The following is an 18,609-nucleotide window of genomic DNA, read 5'->3' as shown; positions in this document are numbered from 1 at the left end:
CCTGAAGTCCCATGTGCTAAAGGCTTGCTCTCCAGCTTGGTGTTACAGGCAGATGGTTGGAAACTTAAGGGATGGGGCCATAAGGGAGGTTCCAGGTCAGTGAGGGCATGTCCTCAAAAGGAATTATGGAAACCCCCCATCAGTGATTCTCTATTCTTCCCTCTTTCTTCCCCTCCATCTTTTCTCCCTCTCCTTCCCTCTACAGTTCCCCATCTCTCACCTCCTTGCCTGTCACGCAGTGAATGACTTTGCTGTGTCATGTACTCCTCCATTTCCTTTACTACAAGCCCAGGAACAACTGGACCAAACAGTTCTGTATTGAAACTTCTAAAGGCATGAACGAAATCAAACCTTGTCCTAAGTCTGAAGATATTTGATCATAGTGGTGGAAAGCTAACTAAACTTCTGTGCACTAGGCACAGAAGTCAGCTCAAAATCCATTGGAAAGTTTTACACTAAGACCTGGAGCCATAAAACTCCTCAAAGGCCCAAGAGAGGAATGTACAGTGCCACTCATCTTGATGGTGAATTTTTAGACATGATTCCAGAAGCACCAAAAGTAAGAGCAAAAGGTAATGAGACCATGCCACCCAAAGCACAGCAAATGAAACCATAGCAGGAAGAGAAGCAGGGCTTGTGAGATGACCTAGTGGGTAAAGGCAAAGGCACTTGCTGCCAAGCCTGACAACTGGAGTTCAGTCATCAACCCTGGGACCCCACATGGTATAAAGAGAGAACTGACTCCATCAAGTTGTACTATTACCTACATGTGCACACACACACACACACACACACACACACACACACACACACACACACACACACAATAAATAAATAAATAAATAAATAAATAGATAGATAAATAAATAAATAGTACACATACATAGATACAGGGAGTGGCCTTGTTTGACATTAAAAAGAGGAAAATTCTGTCATCAATAGAAAAGTATTGAGGACATTGTACTAATAAAATAAGCCAGGCAGTGAAACACAAACAGTCCATGATTTCATGCATATACAGAATCAAAAAAGCCAAACTCAATAGAAACAGTAGATGAGTGGTAACCAGAGGGGCTAGAGAATGGGTGAAGTGAAAAGATGCTGGCCAAGGGTAAAAACTTGTAGTTAAATGACAAATAAATATAAAGTTAGTGTGTTGTAGGATTATGCTGTGCCTCTAGATATTTGTTAGTAGATCTAAACATTCTCATTATGAGGAATACACATTGGATCTTTAAAGATTTGTGTGTGTGTGTGTGTGTGTGTGTGTGTGTGCATCTTCATGAGTTTATGTGTACCCATAAATGCAGGTTACCACAGAAGACAGAAGACTGTGTCAGATTCCCTAGAACCAGAATCACAGCCCATTGTGAGCAACCTGATATGGTTGCTGAGAAATGAACCCGGGTCCCCTGAAATAGCAGTCATTTTCCAGCACCTCAAGATATGGTTAATATTTTAGCAACAATTTGGTTGTTTCCTCTTATACTTCGATGTTTTCATTTAGGGATTTTAAATCTACTGATCTGAATATCTATTCTGTTTAACACATCCTTATAGATAAACCTACCTACATATATTCTATGCCACTTCAATGCAGAATATATTAGCTGGTGAGAACCATTTTATTGTTTGTTATCTTATCCTCCAAACATATAATGAAACACTATTTATAAGGAATTTTGTCTAAAAACTTTATTGAAGAGAAACCGTAACATGGACCTACAGGTAGAATCTAGAAGATTCTAGAATCTTGAAGAAGTACCGTAAAAGCACTTTGATTCCATGTATCAGTATCCTGATGCTACTGAAACACAAAACACAACTAAAACAATTAGTAGCATTTACCATATATGATGCTTGCTCCTATCATCACCTCAGATAACAGTTTACATGGTCATTCCTGTAAGTGAAGGACAGGCTGCTCCATGGGTGAGTTGCACAAAAAGAGGATGCAGAGGAAATAGGCTCACTTGTTCTCTGGGAGTTCAAGTTCTTGATCACGGTTGCCAACAGTCCTGCTCCACAGCAGAGCCCTTCAGTCAACGCCATATCCTGCAGGAATTGTCCTTGCTGCCTGATGAAACAGATTTCACGATCATTTTCCCCTTATCTTGTTTGTTACCCTTTCTTTGAACAGGTGGACTTTCTCCTGGGTCACTGCCATGTGTGAAATTTAAGGCTTTCCAAAGGACAACTCACCAGGAAGTCACACAATTGCTGATAGTTGGGAAACCATTCAATGCATATTCTTTTCCCCAAATAATATTAGCACTTTCTCAGGAAAGATCCAAGAAAAAGACATTGAAATTTAATATCTTACTGGGCTATTTTCCATATCATCTGTGGAAAATGACTTGTTTACATTATTGGCATCTACTACCATCAGCTGAGCAGTAACCACTAGTAGAGTAACCAGCCAGACAAGTTCCTAAACGGCTTCCTTACCTAGAGCAACAGAATTAAAAATCACAAATGTTTACCATCAGTGGCAGAGCTCACTCTTGTGAGTCCTGGTGTAACTGAATGGGAACCTGGCTTGGTGACTAATACTGCCAACCCTATCACTGGGGAGGCTAAGGCAGGAGGATTGCTGCAAATCTGAGGCCAGGATACATAGCAAGACACCATCTCAAAATATTTTCCTTAAAAAAAAGGATAATAACAAAAATTCAATAATGGAAGTAAAATGAAATTCCAGGATAAGCCAAAGTCTCTGGAAAACTGAGCAGAGGTTGAGTGTATACTCCTTTTAGCATCCTTTTAAAAAAAAGTCTGGTGGGCAATTTAGAAGGAAACTAGCTCTATAATGTGCATTTCTCCCATACCTGTAATGACTATGTTTCCATTATAGTTGAAAGCACATGAAAATATTTCATCAGTGTGCCCCTCCAAGACCTGGAGGCACTGGCCGGTCTGAACATCCCAGATTCTGGCTGTCTTATCAGAGCTGCCCGTCAGGAGTCGGTTTCCTTGGGGATTAAAAGAGATCTGCAAAACAGCAAAAGAGTCGGTAGAAAGTAGAAGTTTGGGTTAACAACAGATTTCCAAAAGCAAACAGAGTGCTGAGCATCAATCTTCTCCCTGCTCTAGTATTTATTTTTAGAACAATTTCTTCCTGATGGGAAGAATATAGGGACTAATATCTGAAAATTGAAGCCTAGATGTTAATGTTTAATTGTTTACTTTCACACAATGCTAATCATAAAAGACCAAAGCACCTGTATACTTTGAGTATTCAACAGTTTCTTCCCAAAGACTCATGGTTCCCTCCTCACCCAAAAGAGAGGCAGAGTTGAGTTACAGATAAAAACAAATCAGGTTCTACCTGTAAAGTCCAATGTCACCTCTGCCACACAACCTTCTGTCACAAAAACCACATAGAACATCCCTCTGTCTGTGCCATAGAAAGAGCATACCTAGGGCTACAAGAGGATTTTCATCTATTGCCACCCAAAATGCATCACTCTCAGATAATGCGTTTGGATGCTTCACTTGGACCAGGTGTTCTCCTTCAGTATCTGAGTGGCAGAGGCACCTGCCACTGGCCCTTGCATTCCTCTGATAACCCAGTGATTACCCTTTCTACTTAACACAAGACAATGATTTGAGTCACTTCAATTGTGTCTGAAGATTTGAGGAGGACAAGCCATGCCTTTTCTCATCACTGTCTCACCAGTGTCTGCAAAATGCCTGGCACAGGGGAAGCTCTCAAAAGGTGATTACTGACACCCATACTCCTGTAAGCTGCCTAATGAAACTCACTGGGTCACACACCCACAAAAGTACATAAAGCTAGAAAGAGTGCTAATTGAAAATAGGAAGGGAGTCCACAAGAGAGGAAGGATCACAATACATTACATAATGTATGAAAATGTCATAATAAATTCATTATCGTGCATACTGAATATATCCTAATGTCTTAAGTGTTTGGTGAACGAATATACAAGATATTAGATGTTTTAGCTCTGCTCTCTTCATAAATATTATTACCAGATAGCAATGTCATGAGTAAATATATTTGCTTAATATGCATACAATTTAATAATATAGAACTCAAAATTTTCTTATAGTCACATGTTCACAAAGACAAATACACACTCATTGAGGGAAATGTCCAACACGACAGTAGCTACACTCAGGAATATGGCCCAGGATACCTTTCCATGCCCTACTTTACCATAGCCTCTTGCCACCCTCTCTTCAGTCCCTGAAGTGGTCAGCATCACCCATTTCCATGGATACCAGCACTTCCAGCCACAGGCAATGGCCATCAGCAACAGGGATAAAGGATGGAGGGACAGGAATACACATGGGAAATGATGGAATCTTGCTATAGCCTTCCAAGTTCTGAAGCCATCAAGCTATTACTTCATAAGGAAGGGGTAGATAAAATCTTACATATAAAACCAAGAATTCAGGCAGGACTGGGAGGCAAGAGCCCTGCGTCCCAGCATACTCTGTCATGTCCAGGGACACATACAAACCTCAGACTCTCACTGAGTGGCTCTGCTCTGTGAAGCTTCTAAAAAGTGTTCTATAAAACCCTAAGATACAGCCCTGTCGTTTCAAAATGGGTAAGTTCATACTTTGTTAAATATCCCTAAACATCACTCTTTCCATTACATCTAATTTTCAGAACCCTTGAGGCACCGCATGCTTTTTTGCATAATACAGACTTGCATGTTTACTAGAACTAGAAAAAAAAAGCACTTTACAAGCTCCTTAAATTGCTGAGTTGGGTACTTTCAGCTAATTAAATATTTGCTGATATTTGAAAAGAATACTATTTTATTCTTTTTAAGTGTTTAAGAAATCATTTCTTTTTGCTAAATCAGAGAGGACATGCTTAAAAATAAAGGCTTAGGTAGTTGAGTGGGCAGGATGATTTAATTAAAGAGAGTTAAGTGCTTTAGTCCCAATACCCCTGTTTTGTGGGGGTGGGGTTGTTTTTGTTTTGTTTTGTTTTGAGACAGTGTAGCCCAGGCTGGCCTTGAACACCTGATCTTCATGTCTCTGTCTCCAACATACTGCAGTTACAAGCATGTGTCATCATGCCCAGCTAACCTCCATAAGATCTAAAAATACTATGTTTTATGTACCCAACACTAGATATAGCTCCACTCTCTATGAAGTAAATGAGCTTAATTGTATTTTGTAAAGGAAGTTAACTGAAATTTCTTGGTTTGTAATGGGTCAACTATGTGTAGGTGAAGTCTAGTCTGCTTCATTTACATCTGTCTGCCATCCAACAGGAAACCCACTGTCAGTAACGGATGTAGAAAAGATGGTGAATAGCAAGGAATTTATTTCATAGTATACATTTTCAAAAGATGGGTTATCAGTTGCTTTGAGTGGTGTTTCCAGTCACTTTACATGGAAATTCACCTTAAAATAATGATTAAATGCAGATATGGCATAAGCAAGTTCAATAATGTGACTCCTCAGCCATTCAACTCCAGCAGCTTTAGCAATATTGGACACCATACTAGACTCAATGAGGGCTCAGCAATGTATCATTCTATTCAATTAACTTAGTTTTATCTATGTTCTGTCTACTTCGAGCTACTTAATGTCAAGAACAGTACTTGTCTGCCTGTTCCATATTAATAAGCATGTTGACTATCTTAAAGGGTAAGTCTTAACTATTAACTCAGGAGTTAATTTGTAAACTCTATTATCCTACTTACATTAAACATACTCTTTGGTTTTTTTTTTTTTGTTTTTTGTGTTTGTTTGGTTTTTTTTTTACAGTAAACACACTGATCCAAATGAGAAAGCAACTCACCTTTGAGATTTCTCCTTCATGGCCTTCCAGTTTGGTTATGCATTTTCTTGTGGTTGCATCATAAACTCTTGCTGTTCCTTTTGGAGAGGTATTAGAATAAACATTATTCCATCTGAAATGCAAGTCTTAAGTGTATCCTCTGACAAATGAGCTCTAGTTTGTCCTTCCTGTGTCAAGAGCCATGTCCAACCTTCTAAATGCAAGCTGTCCCACTACAGAAGGGGCTGGACAAGCCTTGCTCTCTGTCTCTGACATTGTTGCAAGAAGAAGGTGTGATATGTGGAATAAGAAAAAGTGGAATACATAAAATTATTTTTCATTTTATTTTAGAACTGGTTTGTTTACAAACATGAGGCATACAGCTGAAATGCTTCACAATCCAGTAACACAGAATTGTGGGACATGGTAAAAGGGAAGGTGGGGCACTTGAAATAAATTATGAGATGCACAGACTCACCCTTTGACATAATAGCTATGTGCAAAACAGAATGAGAATTGTCAGAAGTCAGTCTGCTGGTCCACATCCCACCTCCACAGTTTCCTAACCCTGTGCCCTGACACAAGCTGCTTTAGTTAATTTATGGATACCGTAGCTCCCTCAGCTATAAAATGGGGACAGCAATTAGACAAGCTGGTGTTAATTATCTTTTACTGTGCAACAAACTAATCCAAATTTCTGAACCTCAAACAATAAACATTTGTCATTTTGAAGATAAACAAGAATGTTCTACATTGCAATGCTTCTTAGGAAGCACAGGGTTAGAAGATGTCCATAGAATACCCCAAAAGAAAACAAAATTGTTTTTGAAGTAATGGTTTTTAGAATGATGAAAGAACAAAATTGCTACTGGAATAAACAGCAGATAACAAGGAAATGAAAACTAGAATTGAACTTGTACTTCAGTAAACTCTTCATTTCTCAGCTTTCTGATTCTCCAAACCTTTCCCCAGCAAATGTGGCTGAATGACTTCTAATATTCTGTGCAACCTAACATTTATGTAATAAACATGTGCAGATGATTAATTATGTCCTGCTCTGCTTTCTACAACATAAGTTCATGAGGAATATGTTGAATTAGTCACAGTAACATAAACTACAACTTAAAATCAGAAAGAGTTTTCAAGGGCATGATGTTGAAACTAGTGTACATTATATGTGCTTATCAGGAAATAGGACAGATTATGTGGCATTCCACACTACTCTAAAAAAAATGACACGGGATATAGCTTGGCATTATACACAATAGACAGAGGTGGTGATAATGAAATATGAACTAAGGGAGGAGGGAGGTGAAGTATCACACAACTTCATGCAATGTTATCAAGGACTAGACCCAGGCTAAAGCCCATGGGTCTTTGCTATAGGTATGCAATATTGTGTAGAAACACACATTATTCTCAAGGATGTGCTGTGCATTCAGTATGATAGCTTATGCAGATTGTTAAAAGATGTATTTTATTTTAATTGTGTGTATCTGTGTGTAGGTATTGCAGGTGAGTGCAGGTGCCGGTGAAGACCAGAAGAGAATGGTGTAACCAAGAGAACTGAAGTTGCAGGCCATTGTGAGTCACCCAGCATGAGTTCTGGAACCAAATCCAGGTCCTCCTCAAGAGCAGCAAGCACTCTTAACCACTGAGTCATCTCTCCAACCCTTCTGATTCAGATTTTAAAGCGATAGAAAAGATATGGTATAGAGCCACATGTTACATCACTGAATGATGGAAGCATAGTGTGGTAGCATGCAGGATGTCCACCATCTTACACATAGAAAGTGTAGCATCACTAAGGTCCTCCAGGACATGATAATGTAGCATTACACATGATCACTGGGAAGAAAACAATAGTCATTGGGTGCCATAATATTTGGTATCAGAAGCTGTCACAGAAATGACACAGTGGTTTATGTGACAGAATGCATGAAGGAAATATGTCATTTAGATATATGGCATCACATATACTTAAAAGAAATATCACAACACATTGTAGACCCCAAGTTGACTGTAGGATTCAAACATCATCTTAATGAGGTGATACACAGTACTCTGGATACTCAGAATAAACTCTGTATAAAGCTGTGTGATGTTTTACCTCACTACTGCCATAGGTCAAACTACAGAAATCAGTAAAGTCGGTGAGATTGTCTAAATATGGAGTAATATCATAAAGGAGCTTTAGGGGGTAAGACAGGACAGGGTAGCATAATATGGGATCACTAGGGATGTGGTGTTTATAAAATATTAAAGCTATGATACAGAAAATAGAAAGCATGGTACTTAGCTAAATGAACAAAACACACATAGTATCACATTAAATTTATCCAAGAAGGCTAGAAACTCATGTATATTATACACAATCAACATACATAGCAAGGCAACATAATGAGACATACATGCTTCAAATTGTCACTGAGTAATCAAAAGATGGCATATATACTATACATTTTAACATACTGTCATCATAGATAAGCCTGTAATATACTCTTGCATCATAAGTGTGTATCAAACTGATGTGATAGATGTTATTTCACCAAACGTGGTCTTCAAAGAGATGATGATACCGACTCTCAGGTCATTTTCAAGGCCTTGGATCTTATCATGATGAATGGGACTCAGGAAGACCAGACAGATACAGAGTGTCACCAGACATAGTTATTAGGGACATGGAGACAGTGCAGCACCACATGTGGCAACAGAAAGATAAAAGAAACAGTGTATGCCACCATCTGTGGTCTTTCTGGAGATGAGGCACATTCAGTGAAGATTTCTGTGTTCTGATCAAGGTTATAAGACAATATTGTATGGGGCCTAGCTATTAAAGGGACATCAAAAACACAGGGCAGTAGCATAAGAGATGATTTGTATTCATGAACCATGCATTTATATCAGAATGATGACATTGAACCATTAAATACCATGTTTGTTTGTTTGTTTTTGAGAAAGGGTCTCATTATGTAGTACTGGCTATCCTGGAACTCACTATGTAGACCAGACTGGCCTTGAACTCATAAATATCCACCTGCCTCTAAGCTCTTTCTCTAAGCCCCTGATCATAACACCCTTTGTGCAAAGTTACAAAGCTGTATTATAAGAAGTACTACTTCCATGATATTGATTTTATGTATATAAATTCATAAATTTATACAGTATAGTAGTCTTTAATCAAGAAGGATCCTATGAGATATTTAGACTGTTATTATGAATTAAGGAATGTGATCACCAAGAAAGAATGAAGACAGGGAAGCGGGTAGGGACTAACAAGAACTAAAATCATTTAAAAGGATATCATTTTGAGAGTTTTTATTTCCTGATACCAATATTTTCTTTGTGCCACAGTATAGGATTGTGTGGTCTTGGCCAAAGAATAGAGAGCTCAGAAGAAGCTCACACATATGGTTCCCACACCATTGCCCTGTCCATTCCAGTCCAATGGAAGAAATAAAATGTTATATGGTTATGGGTATGGGAAGCAAAGAGCTTGCACTTCTATTTACTCCATATACAGAAACTACTGGGATAAAATGTAAAATCAAAAGCTATAAAATCTCTATATTGTATTTTGCTACATGCAACAAGTTCCCCAAGACTCAGTAGGTTAAAGACTTGTTTGTTACCTGATAGTTACTGTGTGAAGAACTCAAGAGGGGCTTTGATAGCTAAGGATCTCCTTGCTGGGTTAAATGGGCATGCAACCATGCCCAGCTTAAATACCATTCTTTATGGCTATCCAAAAGAAGACAGGTATAGTGACATCACACATGATGTTTAAGTTCATGATTAATATATAGGGTAGTTTCATATATCATCAAAAAGATGAACCATACTAGAATGTTACTTGAGAATATCATGGATTTCACAAACCATATAATATCATCATACATCATTGTAAAAAAGGGGATGAAAATAGAGTTTTCATACTATCAGAGACATAAATAATGGCAAGGCTTCACATAGCTGTCACAATATATCACATTTAAGATCATATTATGACATAAAATTTCAATATGAGGCACATGGTGTTCTGTTACACAGTTTGCCATGTATATGAGGCAGACATCAGAAACACAGGTCTGTATCATCAGTTTCACCCATAGCACAACAGGATTACACATGGTTATCAAAGATGCAAGGTAGTCAGCCATATGTAGTATTCTAAAGTGTATGCATCCAGTGTAACATGATGCATTGTTGCCATGCACATTACCTACAGAATAGTTATCAGCAATTATGTAGACATACAATGTCATATAACTGGCAAAGAAATGACATGTGAATTCAGCATCATGTATGACCTTCAAGAAGATTACTATACAAGCATTGTACATATCTGATAGAGTCAGTGAGATAATAAACCCATTGTAACACAGATGACATATATATATATATATATATATATATATATATATAGAGAGAGAGAGAGAGAGAGAGAGAGAGAGAGAGAGTATATTACCAGTATTCAATGGACTGTGTGACTGGGGTTATCTGTAGAGATTATAGAGTAAGATATAGTCAATATTGATAATTATTATGTATATATAGTAGCAATATTTTAGAATAAGATATCATCAGTAGAGATCACACACACACACACACACACACACACACACACACACACACACACTATAGGATTATATAGGGTTAAGATATTGTTAATAGACACACACACTGCAGCATCATATAAAGTAAGATACTGTTGGCAAAGATCATGAATACATACATACACACACACACATACATATATATATATATATATATATATATATGCATATATATAGCATCATATAGAGTAAGAAGTTACCAGTAGAGCTCGTGTGTGTGTGTGTGTGTGTGTGTGTGTGTGTGTGTGTGTGTGTGTGTGTGTATGTTAAGCATCATAAGGCAGATAAGGTAAATGTAACAAGTGACCTGACATAAATTTACCATAGTGCCAGAGGGTTTTCTTTTTAATGTTGACCCCAATACACTGTGACATAAAACATGCTCATTCAGAGAATGTTGCTGACATTGTGGATTCCCATGTAAGATCATCAGGGAGGTGACAATGTATTGTCATTTATGGATAGAAAGGTTGACACAGCTTCACATATAACATTCTAAGATGCACACAGTACACATGCATCATGACTTGTATTCAAGGAGATGAAATATAGACTGGTACCATACATAGGCATTTATGTGACTGTTCAGTGTAGGATCATAGCTGGTCATCAAAGTGATGACCAAGAATAGTGTTGGAGAATAGACATGAAAGAGAATTCATGGAAACTGTGTAGCATCATGTGTGGTAATCAAGGACAGGGGCATACAACATTATAGCACCATCTGTAGTTAACAAGCAGCTTCATACATGAAAATCAGGCCAATGGTACAAAATCAGAATGAGGACTTGGAGTTTCAAAAACATACATGATCATCATATGATGAGGACATAATATGGTATTGTATTTGTCCGTGAACAAGGTAATGGAAGCATACTGTAGGACATGCTTCTCATAGGGATTTGACAGATACAGTAGAACTGTGGTGATATATTGTTTACAATCTAGTAAGCTTGCCTGGAGATCAGAATGCAAAAATAGACACAGCCATAAAGGCCAGGAAGTGGTGGCACACACCTTTAATCCCAGGACTCAGGAAACAGAGGCAGATGGATCTCTTCGAGTTCAAGGCCACTCAGGGCTACATGAGAGTCTAAAAGAGAAACAGAGCTCATGCCTTTAATCCCAGCACTAGAGAGGTATATAAGATAGAAGTAGGATCTCAGAGCTGGCATTCAGTCTTGGGCATTCAGTCTCCAGGAACATTGAGGATTTGTGCAGACAGGATCACCCTTTTAGTCTGAGGTAGTAGTAAGAGCTAGTGGCTGGCTGCTTTGCTTCCCTGGTTTTCAGGTTGAATCCCAATATTTGTCTCTCAGTTTTTATTATTCATGTTATGGTGGACCAGTACATTATTTATAGAATTGACATAGTTTATTATGGTAGCATCAATAGTGGTCAAGTTGATAGTCCCAAAAGAATGGAACATTGTACACAATCACTGAAGAGTTGACTGTGAACATGGCACCATACATACAGAAGACATAAAGATCCAGAGAGACATGCGTGGCTCTATCAAGGAGATAACACAGACAATTAAAAACATCACCTGTGATTATTAAGAATGCAACATGGACCCAGGACTTATGACACACTCAGCAATATCCACTATTCAGAGACTGAGGCAAAAGGATCACAAATTCAGGTCACCCTGTGCTACAGAGTAAATTCAAGTCCAATATGGATAACTTAGTGAAGAGATCCTACCTCAAAATAAAACTTAGGGTATATAACTCAGTAGAAAGCGTTGCTGAGCTCACACTAAACTGTAGATTCAATCCCCCAATAACATATACACAAAAAGAATGAGATGGGAACACACTGTGGCGACACACATGTCATCATGGAGATAAGGCACAGATTTCCACGATAGCAGGTACTTGTGGAGATGAAGCATGGTATAGAGTCAGGCACCACTTCCAAGGAAAACCTAAGTTCCTCCATAACTTAAATGTATGAACATATGACTTACCATCAGCAGAAGCTGTTGCAATAAGTTTCCCTGTGTAATCAAAGCAGCTGTCTAGTATTTCATCATCATGGCCTGTTAAGGTTGCTACACATTTCCCACTTGTAGCATCCCATAACTGAAATAGAGAGAGAGAAACCATCAACTAAGCAACGAAATTCCTCCCCAAAGTGGGAAGATGGCCAGTGATCTCATGATAGGAGTGTGTCTTGCTAAATAATGGTGATCAAAGGATACACATCATTTCATTCTCTCTGATCAGTTAATTCCACTTGGATTTATAACCAAAGTCAACCATTTGATCACAGGAAAATCAAGGCAAAGACACTTAGAATTTTCTGCAACATTAAGGAAAGAAAGAAAATCTGAGAGGTATGCTACAGGGATTGGTATGAAGGGATATTTTCTTCGACAAAAACTTCAGATGACTAGGGGTTTGATCCCAAACTATTATGACAAGAAATGAAAAGTACATCCATAGTGAGATTTGAATGCCATTTGTATAAATATAAGTGACAAGTGATTATAGCCTCTCAGTAATTTTTTTGAAGAGAAGAGACTCAATGGCAGGAGGAAACTTATTTGAGGCCCCATGAGGGCCATGCCAATAGGAGCATACTAAATAAACAGCAGGACACTGGATAAAATTATTGTGGCTTTTCAAACAAGACCTTTCTTGTCTTTGAAACAAACAGAATTATTTTATAATTTCATAGTTCCTTCAAGCTTAGAAAACTGGAGAGTTGAAATGGAAATTAGCAATTATCATTTATAAATCAATGTTTAATTGCATTCCCTCTTTGATCTGTTAGTGTTATGATGAACACCTGATACAGTATAAAGGAAAGAGACATAGTACAAAGACAGTCCGACTCTGAGCTCACCATGCAGGTCTTGTCCATGGAGCCTGTTAATATTAGAGAACAATCCCAATTGAACAAGGCGCTGCTGATCTCAGCACAGTGGCCAATTAAAGTGTGCACCTTCCTACAAGACAGAAATAGGCACAGCTGGTGAGAGACATCCTGATTTCATTTCTGGTTTTGCGACAAACCACCCTGAAGGAAGTGGTATAAGGGAGTAAGAGATTATTCAGCCCATCATTTCAGGGAAGCCAAGGCAGGGCTCAGACAGCTGGTCACTTCTCAGAGGGAAGCAAGAACACCCCACTCCCCATGCTGTCTGCTTGGTTCTGCTTCTGCGCAGCTGGCTTTCTTCACTCGTAACAGCTCAGGGCCCAGTCCAGGAAATGGCACTGCCCACACCCAGGATGGATCCTTCTAACTCAATTAACCATCAACACAGTCTCCCACAGACATGCCCATAGGTCATCCTTGGCAAAAGGATTCCTCACTTGGAGCCTCTCTTCCCAGGTGACACTAGGCCCATGGTTCTCAACCTCTTGGATGTGATCCCTCTGGCAAACCGCTGTCTCTACAGATATTTACATTCTTTTTTATATCAGTAGCAAAATTATAGTATGAAGTAGAGATTAAAAATAATTTTATGGGGGTCACTACAACATGAGGAATTTGACTAATGGATCACAGCATTAGGAAGGTTGAGAAGCACTGTTCTGGGTTGTGTCAGGGTAACAATAAAAACACAGTTGTTTTACTCCAGCATGTGCACACACGGTCAAGCCCATACATGTGAACTAAATTTTATTATTCATAAAATTACACTCATATACATATGATGAAATGAAAATAGTTGTGCTGTTACTCAAAAAGAGCACACTAATTTCAGTAGAAATATACATGTTTTAAGTAATCAAAGATAATATGACTGAGGCTGGAGAGATGACTCAACAGTTAAGAACACTCACTGTACCCAAGAGATCCATTCTCAGTTCCCAGCACCCATGTGGCAACACATGACCACCTACAACTAGTTCCCTGGGATCCAATGTCCTCTTCCAGCCTCCCTGGTCACCAGGCAAGCACATGATACACATACACACATGAATACAAAAACACTCATATACATAATAAAAATAAATCTTTGTTTAAAAAGGTAATATGACAGTGTCTGACTTATTCCAGTCTCAGACAATTTCTGATTTGATCAGTAACATTGTATCATATGTCCATATATCACAGTGCACTATATAAATGCATACAATTCTTTCATTTTAGTATAACTTTGAAAAAAGTATTTAAGGAGATGGACATGTTAACTGCCCTATTTTCATCATTTAATAGTTTATACATGGATTGAATTATCACACTGTAACATAAATATGTACAGTTTAAAATAAAATTGAACACTAGAACTTTATGTAAGGTAGCATTTCAAAAAGGAATGGGTATTCACAAAGGTAGTCTAAAACTCTAGAATGGTCTTAAAATCAATGAGTGCCACTAGGAAAGGAGCTCAGATGGCAAAATGATTGCTTTCATTGCATGAAGAACACTCTGGGTTTAATCCCCAGTATTACATCAAGTGTGGTGGCACATGACTATAATACCAGCATTCAGAAGATGGAGGCATGGAGGTCAGAAGTTCAAGGTCATCCACAGCTACAGAAAGAGCTCGAGGCCAGCCTGAGCTACATGGGACTCTGACTCAAAAATAATTAATTAGCTAGCAAATTCATGAATGAACAGAAACACATTAGTGGGTCCCACAGACTCATGGGTGTTCAGGAGCACTGCATCCAGGGCTTGCAAGGCCCTTCCCTCACTCACAGTCTTGGATAACAGCACTAGTAATGATTCCTTCTATCCAAATTTGTAGTCTAAGAGTGGAGTTTTTCCAACACAAATATGCAAAATTAACTAACTTCTTGACAAGTAAGACCAACAACCATTAGAAAGGAAACTGAAGTTCCTGGGCTCAATTAAGTTTGGGAATTAACTCTGAGTTTTAATTCATGATATTCGGGCTTACCATAAGAAGATGTCATTGAAACTTGATTATATAGTACATGGGACTAATAACAGCTATACAACCAAGCTCTTCATAACATTCTCCTTTCATGTTGCTGTTTGGTATTCTTGCCTAGAATTATAGGAACTCTCTTATTTTGTGGGTCCAAAATAACACTGAAGAATAAACCTGGGGACTGGAGAGGTGACTCATGGTTAAGAGCCCTTGCTGCTCTTACAGAGGACCCAGGTTTAGCACCTAGCACCTACATTGTAGCTTTCAATCATGAAAGTGCCAGACACCTATGTGTTGCTCATACATATATGCATGCAAACTACTAAAACACATTTTTAAATCAACTATGAGTCATATTCCTGAAGAATTTAAATCATAAACAACTTAGGCAAGGATAAGCTTAATATATAACACAGATCTTCTTAACTACTGACACAGATCAAAAATATCTAGAAAATTACCTTCCAGTACTAGCATCCCATACTACAACTGTGTGGTCAAAGGATCCTGTGATGATTCTGTCTCCTGAGGTGTCAAATGACAAGGAAATGATTTCTGCCAAATGACCCTGGAAAAAGAACAGACACAGTCATACACACATGTAGATGAGAAAGAACATTGATAAGAATATATGTAGATAAGAGTATGTTATCATCCAAAAGATGGTAGAGAACAGATAGGTGCAGGGGGACACAGGAAATCATGCTGGGCTGGGCTGGGCTGGGGTAGGAAGGGCTGTACATACACAGCTTTCTCTGCAAGGTGACAAGGAAGTTGAGAGAACAGAATTTGGTGATATGCACAGTAATCAGCAAAGCTCATTGCCTTGCACACTTCAAGCAGGTTCATTGCAGAACAGTGACAGTGTTGTAGGGCAGACTGGACTATTTAAAAAATAAAAGTATATGTTTGGAGAACCTAGAAGGGGTCTTCCCCATTGTCCTGGGAAGACTAGAAGAACTGTCTTCAGGTAGTCATGATAATAAGCACTTGATAAGCAAAGTCCTTCTGTGTATATGTCTCTCTTATTGATTAGTGAATAAAACACTGTTGGCCAACAGGGAGGCAAGATACGTGGGACTAGGAGAGAAGGAGGATTCTGGGAAATGTAGTAGAGAGTGGAGTCGCCATGTGATCCCATGAAGAGAAGATGCATGCCACTGGCATCCTCAATAAATCTTTATAAAATATATAGATTAATGATTATGGCTGATACTTAAGACAGAGCTAGCAAGTAAGAAATCCTAGTCATTGGCCAGCAACATTGTAACTAATATAAGATTCTGTGTGTTATTTGGGGGCCCTAACATGGATAGAGAAAATGTGGTACATTTACACAATGGAGTACTACTCAGCAGAAAAAAAACAATGGAATCTTGAAATTTGCAGGCAAATGAATGGAACTAGAAGAAACCATTCTGAGAGAGGTAACCCAATCACAAAAAGACAAACATGGTATGTACTCACTCATATGTGGATTTTAGACATAAAGGATTACCATCCTACAATCCACACTGCTAGAGAAGCTAATAAACAAGGAGGACCCTAAGAGAAACATATATGGTTCCCTGGAGAAGGGGAAAGGGTCAAGACCCTGAGCAAATTTGGAGCATGGGAAGAGGGGTGGGGGAGAGAGCTAGGAGAATGATAAGGGGGAAAGAAGAGGGATGTAGAGGACATGAGGGAGCAGAAAGGTTAAGTCAGGGGAAGACTAGAAGATAACAAGAATGGAGACATCATAATAGAGGGAGACATTTTAGGTTTACAGAGAAATCAGGCACTAGGGAAATGTCTGGAGATCTACAAAGATGACACCAACTAACAATCTAAGCAACAGAGGAGAGGCTACCTTAAATGCCCTCCCCTGATAATGAGATTGATGACTGACTTATATGCTACCCAATAGCCCTCATCCAGCAGCTAGTGGAAGTAGAAGCAGACACCCACAACTAATCACCAAACTGAACTGGAACCCAGATGCAGAGAAGGACGAGTGAAGAGCAAAGGGGTCTAGACCAGGTTGGTGAAACCCATAGAAACAGCTGACATGAGCATCTTCCAAAGTTTAAATGCCAGTAGCTCAAAGACTTCTAACATAGCCTTCACTTCATAACAAATACAACTAATAATTAATACAGATGGTTAATGATATGGCTTATTAACAATACGGACATACTGTTAGAGTGACCACTTCCTCTCCATTCTGAATGTCCCATAGTTTGGCTGTTGTATCCATACTTCCAGTAGCAACCACTGTACTTTGTGGGTTGAATGATAAGCACACCTACAACACATGAAATGGGGGAGGGTGAGACTTTAGGAGCATGGTGCTTCCAACTCTTAATTATGCACTGAAACTCTTTCAAATGGCTTAGAAAATTTAGATTTAATTAATGGTTTGTATAAGAACACACCAAGCCATCAGAGTGAGAAACCTGCCATCTCCAGGTAGAATCCTGAGCAATCTCCTCCTAAAGAGAGGCCTTGTCCTTGTGAGAAACCTGCCATCTCCAGGTAGAATCCTGAGCAATCTCCTCCTAAAGAGAGGCCTTGTCCTTGTCTTGTCACCTGCTCTGCCACAGATTCTCTTTACAGCTTCCAGAACACCAAACAGTGAGAGCCAAAGCACAGCTCATCTCCCGTGAGTTTCATGCTAGGGGCTCTCGGAGTCCTTGTAGCTATGATGACAGTCTGAGCGTACTCTTTAGTGAGGAACTGTGACTTCTAGCTCAACGAGTCAATTCCATGTCCTGGATGGCCTTCCTGCAAGCAGTCTTTCTAGTAGCCTCAGACCCATACCTTTGGTCTTCCCATTTGCAACTGTGCCTATATCTTCATCACCAGCTAGTCCTTCTCTGGTAAAAAATTTCCAAATACTTCCAGCTTTCTTTCTCACTTGCCATCCCTTCCTTGTGCCAGGATACCTTCCATTTCTTCGAGACCTCCACCTTGTGTCCTGGTCTATCATTAACATTCAACTTATGACACTGAGACATCACTACCTCTGGCACACACAACACCGTTAACTTCCACCTCTCAAGTGCACTCTGCATGCAAACTCCTAACATTAACTTTATCCAGCAAGGACTTAGAATCATAAACACTCCCTGACTCATCACCTGACCATGGAGGCTAAGAACAGTATATTAATTAGTTCCTGGTGAAATTATTCTAAGAGCTTTTCTTCCTCAAACCTGGGGATCGACCTTATTAATGAATCATCTTCCTATTCTCAGGTCTGATGTTGTGGAATATAGTGAGCTAATGACAAAGGTTGCTTGGTAGATGGCATAGGCATTTTTCCTCAGTCTGTCTGAGGTTCAAAAATCATGTGGCCTCCTCTTATACGCAGAATTAGGGAAAGGCACTGC

The 18,609-nt window shown here is 39.0% G+C and overlaps 1 protein-coding gene across 1 annotated transcript in view; it reads right to left on the bottom strand.

The window, feature by feature from the left end:
• Positions 1-1,930: 1,930 nt before the first annotated feature.
• The window catches only part of LOC100757280 (dynein assembly factor with WDR repeat domains 1), a 28,161-nt gene continuing 11,482 nt past the window's right edge, over positions 1,931-18,609 (bottom strand). Inside the window, exons 6-12 of the mRNA XM_035439259.1 lie at positions 17,415-17,522; positions 15,700-15,806; positions 13,237-13,339; positions 12,356-12,470; positions 5,789-5,865; positions 2,829-2,991; positions 1,931-2,077 (exon numbers count right to left, since the gene is read on the bottom strand). Of these exons, the coding sequence (XP_035295150.1) occupies positions 2,043-2,077; positions 2,829-2,991; positions 5,789-5,865; positions 12,356-12,470; positions 13,237-13,339; positions 15,700-15,806; positions 17,415-17,522 (708 nt within the window). The 3' untranslated portion in view covers positions 1,931-2,042. The remainder of the gene's footprint in view (positions 2,078-2,828; positions 2,992-5,788; positions 5,866-12,355; positions 12,471-13,236; positions 13,340-15,699; positions 15,807-17,414; positions 17,523-18,609) is intronic.

Source organism: Cricetulus griseus, chromosome 2, assembly GCF_003668045.3.
Source record: "Cricetulus griseus strain 17A/GY chromosome 2, alternate assembly CriGri-PICRH-1.0, whole genome shotgun sequence".
Classification (NCBI taxonomy): Eukaryota; Metazoa; Chordata; class Mammalia; order Rodentia; family Cricetidae; genus Cricetulus; species Cricetulus griseus.
This window is presented reverse-complemented; position numbering and strand designations above follow the sequence as displayed.